Source organism: Notolepis coatsorum, assembly GCF_963971535.1.
Source record: "Notolepis coatsorum genome assembly, chromosome: 5".
Classification (NCBI taxonomy): domain Eukaryota; kingdom Metazoa; phylum Chordata; class Actinopteri; order Aulopiformes; family Paralepididae; genus Notolepis; species Notolepis coatsorum.
In genome coordinates this window covers 165282186-165293362 of record NC_140169.1, presented here as the reverse complement: position 1 = coordinate 165293362, position 11177 = coordinate 165282186, and the positions used below count along the sequence as shown (strand labels likewise).

General features: G+C 37.7%; 1 protein-coding gene across 1 annotated transcript in view; it reads left to right on the top strand.

The window, feature by feature from the left end:
- The window catches only part of xirp2b (xin actin binding repeat containing 2b), a gene marked incomplete at its 5' end in the record, with an annotated part of 37226 nt that extends 28562 nt beyond the window's left edge, over window positions 1-8664 (top strand). Inside the window, 2 exons of the mRNA XM_084314365.1 lie at window positions 3868-3998; window positions 8281-8664. Of these exons, the coding sequence (XP_084170491.1) occupies window positions 3868-3959 (92 nt within the window). The 3' untranslated portion in view covers window positions 3960-3998; window positions 8281-8664. The remainder of the gene's footprint in view (window positions 1-3867; window positions 3999-8280) is intronic.
- Window positions 8665-11177: the final 2513 nt, after the last annotated feature.

Below are 11177 nucleotides of genomic sequence, written 5' to 3'. Positions count from 1 at the left end.
AAGTTAAGTGGTCTACGTGTTAAGATAATAGCTCTACATTCTGACAGCCATCATGTCTGGTCAGTAACATGGGTCTCTCACTCCCTCTGCTCTGCAGTTAAACACTAAATACATGGGTAGCACTTTATAATAACACCCTGTTATAATACATTTATAAGGTATTTGTAGATAATGAACTAATCATGAACAAACCATTTATATACATTCATAGATGATTATTAAATCATTTATAACTATATTTGTATACCATTTACAAAGTATCTATAACGCATTAGTGGATAATGAACTAATCATGAACAAACCATTTATATACATTCATAAATTATTATTAAATCATTTATAACTATATTTGTATAACATTTACAGATTAGTTCTACATTATTTATAACTCATTATCAACATTGTTTGTACTTGATTTGTTCATCATTAAATAATGTTGTTTAATGTGTAGTAACACATTTGTAGATGCTTTGAAAAATGGATATGAAAAAACGACTATAGTGTATCTCCATTTATTTTTCATGTTCAACAAATGATTTGTTAAGACATTCATAAAACATTTATAAATCATTTGCAGATGCTATCGTGGGGGCCAATCTAAAGTGAAGCCTATTCATCATTAACAAGTGTCTAATACAGTTAATTATTTGTTTACTTTTTCATCACATGTTACAAATGTTGTAGGCAGCTTTCGGATACACCCTTCTTTGTGACATCAAACAGTGACAGAATTAGGACTAAAGATAAATGCAATTTTATTAACATATAAAATACATGTGCATGACATATAGTGTAACATCGGGGGGCACTAGGACCCAGGAGTACCCTGGCCAGGTATTGATGTCACGTGTGTTGCCGTCTGTTTGAATGGAAGCACAAGTTATCCGTGCTGCATCTATAATTTCGCTTTTAATAAGGTATGAGCAGGTTAAACACCTTTTTTTGTTGGTAAATCTATTCCATCATTTCCGACCTACAAACAACTCTTATATGTTGTGTGCTCAGTGCTCAGTATGTATGTGATGACGACACGACACACAAGAGTAATAATTATTTGTGTCGTGTCATCATCACTGAGCACACAAATGTAACGTTAGCGGCCACCACATCTACACGAACGTCTACACAACATATAATAGTTGGAATAGATTTACCAACAAAAAAAGGTGTTTAACCTGCTCATACCTTATTAAAAGCGAAAGTATAGACGCAGCACGGATAACTTGTGCTTCCATTCAAACAGACGGCAACACACGTGACGTCAAGTCTCGCTCGCGTGAGACTTCCTCTCTAGATACTCTTCAATACCTGGCCAGGGTACTCCTGGGTCCTAGTGCCCCCCGATGTTACACTATATGTCATGCACATGTATTTTATATGTTAATAAAATTGCATTTATCTTTAGTCCTAATTCTGTCACTGTTTGATGTCACAAAGAAGGGTGTATCCGAAAGCTGCCTACAACATTTGTAACATGTGATGAAAAAGTAAACAAATAATTAACTGTATTAGACACTTGTTAATGATGAATAGGCTTCACTTTAGATTGGCCCCCACGATAGCATCTGCAAATGATTTATAGATGTTTTATGAATGTCTTAACAAATCATTTGTTGAACATGAAAAATAAATGGAGATATATAGTCGTTTTTTCATATCCATTTTTCAAAGCATCTACAAATGTGTTACTACACATTAAACAACATTATTTAATGATGAACAAATCAAGTACAAACAATGTTGATAATGAGTTATAAATAATGTAGAACTAATCTGTAAATGTTATACAAATATAGTTATAAATGATTTAATAATAATTTATGAATGTATATAAATGGTTTGTTCATGATTAGTTCATTATCCACTAATGCATTATAAATGTATTATAACAGGGTGTTATTATAAAGTGCTACCAATACATGTTCTGTTATCCCGTTCCCACTTTATCCAATCAGGAGAGAGAACCCTAGATATTTTTTTACTTATTTCAAGAAATCGTGCCAAGACAAATTTGTTTACTGCACTGCAAGATTATTTTACTTGTTTCTAGGACATAATTAGCTTAAAACTAGTTTACAATCAGGAGAGAGAACTCCACACTGCAAAAATGGTAAGACAAAAGAAATACATAAGAAATAAAAACTAGTTTTAAGCAAATATGTCCTTGAAACAAGTAAAATAATCTTGCAGTGCAGTAAACAAATGTGTATTTGAAATAAGTCAAATATCTAGGGTTCTCTCTCCTGATTCTATAAAGTGCGAAGGGATACCAGAAAATGTATTTCCTGTTTTACTGTTTTCTACCTATTGAATTACAGGTTCTACCTAGTGAATTACATGTTCTACCTATTGACTTACAGGTTCTACCTATTGAATTACAGGTTCTGCCTATTGTCTGATATGAGTACCAATCTGAACCAGTAGTTTTACTGAAAAGCGTTGGGACATGAGACCAAATAATTGAGACATTTTGACTCCATTTTCTCTATTGAGAGACATCTAACATCTTGTGTTTTGCTTCGATTTCTGACACGTTACACACAGCTTCTGAGAATCAGGTTTCGGTATCGGGGTAATTCTCTCGATTACCAGTACCCCTCAGCCTGGTATCGGCCATCTGTATCTGTATATGTATATATATCTGTATCTAACTGTATATGTCTATGTATCTGTATATGTATATGTATGTAATGTATATGTATATATATATCTGTATCTAACTGTATATGTCTATGTATCTGTATATGTATATGTATATGTAATGTATATGTAATGTAATGTATGTATATATATATATCTGTATCTGTATCTGTATCTGTATATGTATATGTATCTGTATCTGTATCTTAGGGGTGGGCGATATAACGATAACGATAATTATCGCGATATATTTTAATAATCGATATCGGAAAAAGAAATATCGAAAAACCAGAGACAGTGGACAGACTTGTCTTTCTTGCCTGCAACTTAAAGTAATGGCTTTGCTTGTCCAAATGACAATACTGACCAAATTGAGATTTATTTTGTTTGCTTTCTAATTTAAAATACAGTTTGAAACCGTCTGTACACAGTGTAGGCTATGTGTGCTAGCAGAGCTAGACTCCAGTCATGAGTCACGGTGCACACGGTGGTTTGTCCACCAAAAAAGCGCCAAAAGATAGAAAAGAAACTAGCAGATCAGAACTGTTCAACTCCCCTGGAGCCACAGCCAGCAGAGAAGCTGGTTTACTTTCGCTTTCAAACCAGCTGCAGCCTGAGAACTGGAGTGTGAGGGGATGTAACACTAAAGAGGGCAGCAACAACAATTGCTGCAAAATAAACATACATCTGTTGTTTAAAAAATAAATTGTATACTTATAACAATATCGATAATATCGAATATCGAGTGATATGATATTGTTATCGATATCGTTATCGCGTTATCATTTTTGGCCATATCGCCCAGCCCTACTGTATCTGTATATGTATCTGTATCTGTATATAATAATAATAATAATAATAATAATAATGGATTGGATTTATATAGCGCTCTTCTCTGACTCAGAGCGCTTCACAGAGTCCATTATTCGTTCATACACAGTCATACTGGTGGTGGTAAGCTACAATTGCCATATCGCCCAGCCCTACTGTATATGTATATGTATATGTATCTGTGTCTGTATATGTGTCTGTGTCTATATCTGTATATGTATCTGTGTCTGTATCTGTGTCTGTATCTGTATATGTATCTGTGTCTGTATCTGTATCTGTGTCTGTATATGTATCTGTGTCTGTATCGGTGCCACCCTGTTTCAGGATAGATTGACCTGTACTCCTAATGCAGTGACAAGTAGACCGAACCTCCGACTCTCGTCTCTTTTCAAACAGGCTCGAGTTCCAAAGTCGGAGCTTTGCACAGTGTGTCGGAGCAGGGTCTATCCGATGGACGCTCTCATAGTGGACAGAAAGAAATACCATAAAACATGTTTCTGCTGCGAGCTCTGCAGGAACAAAATAAGGTAACGACAACTCTCTCTCTCTCTCTCTCTCTCTCTCTCCTAAAAGTAAACCATCTGTTTAGCATATTTCTAGGGCTGTCTTAAATACTTCGAAGCTTCGAAGCTTCGTTCGATGGGCATGGGATTCGAATGGGAACATTTAATTTGAATATATTAAAAAAAAATTTATAATAATTCAATATATTTTTTTTGCAATGCTGTTTGTTATTTAATATGAGGTCGGACTCGGCACTGGCAGATTTGTGTTCATTGTGCTGCTTTTATAAAGCCTCAAATGACGGCTTACAATATTTCATGAAAGGAAAGTGTTTTGTTTGTCTAAGATTTAAACTTTACAGCACTGACAAAGGTGCTGTACAAGTCCCACAACATTTTTTTTTTTTTTTTATAAATACATTTTAAAAATATTTCAAATTTTTATCTCGAAGCTTCGAATGCCAAAAAAAAATGCTAAGGTCAGCCCTAGTAATGACAACTCTCTCTCTCTCCTCAAAGTAAATAATCTGTTTAGCATATTTCAAACAAAAGCAGTTAAAGGAGCAATAGGTGGCCGCTGATTTTGGGCAGAACTTCACCAGCGCCCTTCCCAATCAGAACACATCAGGGCGCCTCCGAAGCCATGCCCATGCTACAGTAGGTAGCTAGCAGGCAGCTATGTGTTAGCAGCAGGCCTTTGTGTAAGCATGCAAGTGTTATGTGCATAACAAGCACACATGTCACTGGAGGGTTTGATAGACAGCTCGCTTGTTCCAATCATTTGACTCTGTTGTTTTAGCTCCTGTCCCTTATAGGAACAACAGATTTCTTTCATTTCGGTGTCAAACGTCTTGTTTTCGATTACTGTTAACTGTTAAGTAGGGGTGGGAATCACCAGAGGCCTCACGATACGATACTATCATGATACTTGAGTCATGATACGATAGTATTGCGATACTAAATATATTGCGATATGCTGAGTATTGCGATATTAATATTGTGATTTATTACCTTTTTTCGACTGAAAAGTAAAACCTTGTCAACATATTTTATCTAATAAAAGAAAGTTTAGTCTGTTCATCTCACTTCAATCATTTCTATTGCAGAACATGGTATGTTTTCTCAAGCAGACAGATGTCAACACTGTAATCTGTGTTGCATGCACCTGACAAACTGAACTGTTTGTATTACAATCATATTCCAACTTAACTGAATGCACACGTGTGCGTGTGTGTGGACTACTGTACTATTACAGGTATTGAAATGAACAATGCAACTTCCTTATACAAAAATTAAAAAGAAATAATTTTTTTTTTAAATAAATGATTACATATTGATACTTGGCGTCCCTGAATCGATACAGTATCGCCACACAAAGTATCGCAATACTACTACGTATCGATATTTTCCCCCATCAGTACTGTTAAGATATAATAAGAAATCTAAAATCAGATAATTTGAAAGGGGGACTGTTTAGACTAAACCACGTACAGTTATGTGGAATAAGTGTGTAATTTACTGGAGACTACAAGCTACAAGCTCCTCATTGGCTACCTGATGGGATTAGACTAGATTAGATTATATTAGATTAGATTAAATTAGATTAGATTAAAATGTATTGTCATTATACAGCACAAGTACAGTACAATGAAAAGAAGAGCGTAAATGTAACAGTAAAGTGCAATAGTACAATGTACAGGAGATTAAACTGGGTATAAAATATATAAATGAGTAATACTGAGTAATAGTGCTAATCAGATGCATGTACAGAGTTGTAGTATTAATGTGTACAGTGATACAGGTATAAAGACACTATGGTAGTACAGTAAGTCATACTGGCCAGCAGCGTAACTAGTAAGAGTAGGTAAGGGATATGTACAGATATAGATATAGTATCTACAGATATGTAACAAGGATTATAAGCATGTATGTACAGACAGATGTGGATATATATACGGTAAGAATATATATATATATACGGTATATACAGCATTATTCTACATGCTATCATACAGAGTTATATGGTTTATATGCAGGTGTATAAGTAGGTATATAGAAGGATTGTATGCAGGTATATTCAGACAGATAATTATGGACATATATATATATATATGCGGTAAATATAAATATATAAATGTATATATACGGTATATACAGCACTATTGTACATGCTATCATACAGAGTTATATGGTTTATATGCAGGTGTATAAGTACTGTAGGTATATAGAAGGATTATATGCAGGTATATTCAGACAGATATGGATATATATATATATATATATATATGCAGGAAATATAAATATATAATATACAGCACTGTTGTACATGCTATCATACAGAGTTACTATCATCATACAGAGAATGAAGACCATGTACTTTAGACTAGGGTCGCACGATAACCTGATACTAGAAAGATATCACGATACCTATATATAATATATATACCATTACTTTTCCAGATTTTTGCGCGGTATCGTTTTAGAACCAGTATCGTGATACTTAGGCCGGTATCGGTATCAAAGTCAAAATCTTGCTATCGTGACAGCAACTGCTGTAGACTCTAACCCTAAACTATAGGCACGTTCTGGTCAAATGTTTTTCTTTGTATTTTCTAGTGCTGTCAGGCGATAAAAAAAATGAATCTAATTAATTACAGGATTTGTAATTAATTAATCTAATTAATCGCATTTTAATCACATAACCATTTTAGGCCGGGTATTCTATATTCTATAATCATATTTCAAATGGCATGTGTCCAGATGGCAGAATTCAGTACTGTACATTTACATTTACATTTAGTCATTTAGCTGACGCTTTTATCCAAAGCGACTTACAAGTTCTGTACGACAAGCCATCAGGAAGGGCACAACTCTATCAGCTGAGCAACAATGTTCATCAAAGTGTTGAGTGCTACAGTGTAGGTTAGTTTATTAGGACAAGTGTACGGTTAGTTAGGGTTAGATTTTTTTATTTTATTTTTATTATTCAGATAATGGTTGAAGAAGTGCGTCTTTAGTCGACGGCGAAAGATTGGACGTGATTCGGCTGTCCTAACTGGGGTGGGTAGTTCATTCCACCATTGTGGGGCAAGGACTGAGAATAGGCGACTTCTCTTTGATGACCCTCCCGAAGCTTGGATAGGAGTAGGTCTGAGGCGGCCAGAAGATGCAGAGCGTAGGGGTCTTGAGGGTGTGTAGTTAGAGACCATTGACCGGAGGTAGGCGGGAGCGGTTCCCTTTGCCGCACGGTATGCTAGGTCGAGGGCCTTGAAGCGGATTCGTGCAGCAATGGGGAGCCAGTGCAGGTCCCTAAGAAGTGGGGTGACATGGGCCGACTTCTGTAGGTTTGAGATCAGGCTGGCCGCTGCGTTCTGAATGAGTTGAAGAGGCTTAGTGGCAGTGGCCGGGAGGCCAGCGAGCAGTGCGTTGCAGTAGTCGAGGCAGGAGATGACTGTTGATTGGACGAGGAGTTGGGTGGCTTCTTTTGTCAGGAAGGGGTGGATCCTTCTGACGTTGCTCAGGAGGAATCGGCAGGTTCTGGTCGTCGCTGCGATGTGAGCAGAGAAGTTCAACTGGTCGTCGAGGACAACACCAAGGTTCTTGGCGGTCGGGGACGCAGTCACAGCTGCATTCTCGACTGTGATTGAAAGGTCGGTCAGGGGGGAGGATTTGGCCGGCAGGTGGAGCAATTCTGTTTTGCTTAGGTTCAGTTTGAGGTGGTTGGTCGTGATCCAGGCGGAGATGTCGGACAGACAGGCCGAGATCCGCTCAGAGACGTGGATATCTGAGGGAGGGAAGGAGAGGAAGAGTTGAGTATCGTCGGCATAACAACCGTTTCTACAAAACCTTCTGTTTAATCATCTTCCATTTATTCATTTGCTTAGATTTTTCAGGTCTGGTCAATTTGAGCATGGTGTTATTCACAGTCAAAGATCAAATTAAAAAAAATATTAATATTCTCATTTGGTTCATTACAATTTACTCAAGCCTAGTAACAGACACAGTATTTCTGACACTGGGAATACATTCCCTGAGATCCATAGATGTCCCTAGAATCAGATACCAAGAACATGCAAATGGGCCATATTAATGTGTATTCTACGTTCTTATGGAATGAATGAGATAAAAGAAATATTTAAAAAAGAAAATAGTTTTGAATTTTTTTTATTAATTGTGAGTACATTTTCATAACGCGATCATTTGCTGTGTAATTAATTAATCTAATTAACGCGATAAACTGACAGCCCTAATACTTTCTACACGTCGCACAGCGTTCCGTTCAAGCGTACGTGTGTTTCTCTTGCAGCCTCGGCAACTACGTCTCTCTCCACGGACACCTGTCCTGTCCTCACCACTACAAACAGCTCCTCACACCCAACGGGAACCACCACCACCACCACAACAACAACGATCCGGGGTTGAAACCTCCCACCGGGACCACCAGCGGACCGGATCACACGGAGTGGAGACACTCCATGAGCAGCAGTGTCGGCTCCGTGGAGAAGACGCTGCAGGGACCGGGACCAAACGCCAACAAGGTGTCCGTGGTTTGGCCCCCGCAGGCGGACGCCCCAAAGAAGGCCTTTAAAGTGGAGGAGGACATTCAGCTCACCAAGCCCCTGTGGCCCCCCCCGGACAGCCCCCCTAAGTCACCCCAACAACAACATAGAAAAGCTGTTCCCAAAAGTGTCGTTTAGAGAAATAAAAAAAAAATTTAAAAGGGGAGCGATCCAACTACAATAGATTAAATAAGTCGTTACAGAGAGGCTCGGGACGGCGGACGGTACCGTATACTGTGGATAGAGCGCGAGGAGCCATCCTGTGGACGAGATGGAGCGAAGGTCTGCTTGAGGGATGTGAAGGGAAGTGTGACAGAAGGAAAAGGTGAAGGGTATATAGAGGGATGGAGTGGAGGTGAAGGGTAGGGATGCGGTGGATGTGGAGAAAGGTGAAGGACTTTGTGTATATACATGTAAAAATGATGTGTAAGTGTGGGGGGGGTGGGGAAAGCAGATTGCAAAGAAAGTGTTTGAGGGACAGAGATCGGAGACGTACGCGGGAAGTAGATCTAGACGAGAAAACGCTATGTTGTGCTTTGGATTGATACGCCTGTACCATACCTATGGACTTTATTCACCTTCATTCAATACCTCATTTTCAATGTAATCAATATCCCACACACAGTGGATACGTTACGAAACAAAGAAATAGTTCTAATGAGGTCTCGTGTTTACTTTTTGTTTTTGGTGAGCCCCCCTTTTTGACAGGTCCCCCCGCCTGAAGGCTATAGGTTCTGGAATAATTAGACTCTTCTTTTTTTCTTCCTTTTTTATTTTATTTTACAATTTCATAACTGTGTTGTTGTTGTCGGATTGGTGTCATGGAGAGATTTAACATCTAACAATCTGAGCTGTAAAAAAAAAAAAAAAAAATCCGAGCTGTAAAAAAAACAAAAAAAAACTGTAAAACTGTAAAACTGTACAATTTTGCCGAGGCTCTTTTCTTTCAACATATCAACATTTTTACATTTGCCTTTTTCTAGCACCTGGTGTGCAGCCTAGTAAAAAATGATCTTGGAAATATTTTATTTATAATATATACAGTATATACTATATCCAGTGAATTGGTATTAATCATTGTTTGTTTTGGACATTTGTATCCTATTTTAAACAGCAAATATTTTGCAATGAACAGTTTATTTTGTAGAGTAGCCTGTTATACCTTGCTTTGTACAAGAAAATTCCTGATTCTATCACCCTGTCAGGCTGGTTCGCTTTCTTTATTGCTGATCCAAGGGCAATAAAATATTGATCCAAGGGCAATAAAATACTGAATTTAAACGTGTCGTTCTGGTCTTTCTGGTGACAAGCTCCAAACCCACCGACATTTCCCCCTGAATGGCACTCAAGTCAAGTGTTACTTTATTCATCCCCATGGAAATCCAAGTGTCATAGCAGCATCAATCAGAGAGTAGTAATAGTGATGATGGTATACATGGTCCAAACCATAGTAACACACTGCACCAGAGTCTGTGCAGTGTTTATTATTAAGAGTCAGATAGTCCTAACAGTGTATTATTAAGAGTCACAGTCCTAACAGTGTTTATTATTAAGAGTCACAGTCCTAACAGTGTTTATTATTAAGAGTCAGACAGTCCTAACAGTGTTTAATAAGAGTCAGACAGTCCTAACAGTGTTTAGTATTAAGAGTCAGACAGTCCTAACATTGTTTATTATTAAGAGTCAGACAGTCCTAACAGTGTTTATTATTAAGAGTCAGACTGTCCTAACAGTGTTTATTATTAAGAGTCAGACAGTCCTAACAGTGTTTATTATTAAGAGTCAGACAGTCCTAACAGTGTTTATTATTAACACTTTGTATGCCACTCACAGCTTTTCTCTGGTTTACGCCCCGACCGTTGAATGCCACGTCACGAGTATTCTCGGGTTTTTATTTTTTTTATTTTTTATTATTAGCGATCTGAAATCATATTGCATCACGCGAGCCTACCGTTGGAGATCCAGGGACTGCCGGCGTTCAGATGTGAAAAAAGCGCCCCCTATCGTCTCCCAGATGGTAAATCACCCTTTTGGAATGGACTCAATGAAAGTGAATGGGAGAACGGATTTCTGACTCCACATTTTACTTCTCACTGATGCAGCCGGGGTCTACCAGAGTTCATTCTGGAGCCTCTGAGCCACGCGGATCATGTGTTATACTGTACACACGATGGATCAATACAATTATAAATTTTTTTCGAATGGCGATCGGAAATTGGAATAAACCATTTGGATACCATCTGACCTCAGGTAAGGAATCTATGTTATCAGTGTTAGGATAATCAGACTCGTTTTCACGGATATATAAGCGTTTATGTGATATGTGATATGGCTGTTTTGACTGTAAAAGCCATGAGGAAATAAGAGCAGCGATTATCAGCACACATACTATCGATCATCTAGCGTTTATTTGAAAACGATTCATAAATAGGCCGACAAATGACAACGTTCTGGAATATTCCAGTAAAAGGCGATTATCATAGGCATGGGTTGTTTTTTCCCCGAAAACTGGTGATTTTCAAAATGCTATCAAACGGAAATGAAGCGATAAAAAATATTATTAAGAGTCAGACAGTCCTAACAGTGTTTAATAAGAGTCAGATAGTCCTAACAGTGTTTATTATTAAGAGTCAGACTGTCCTAA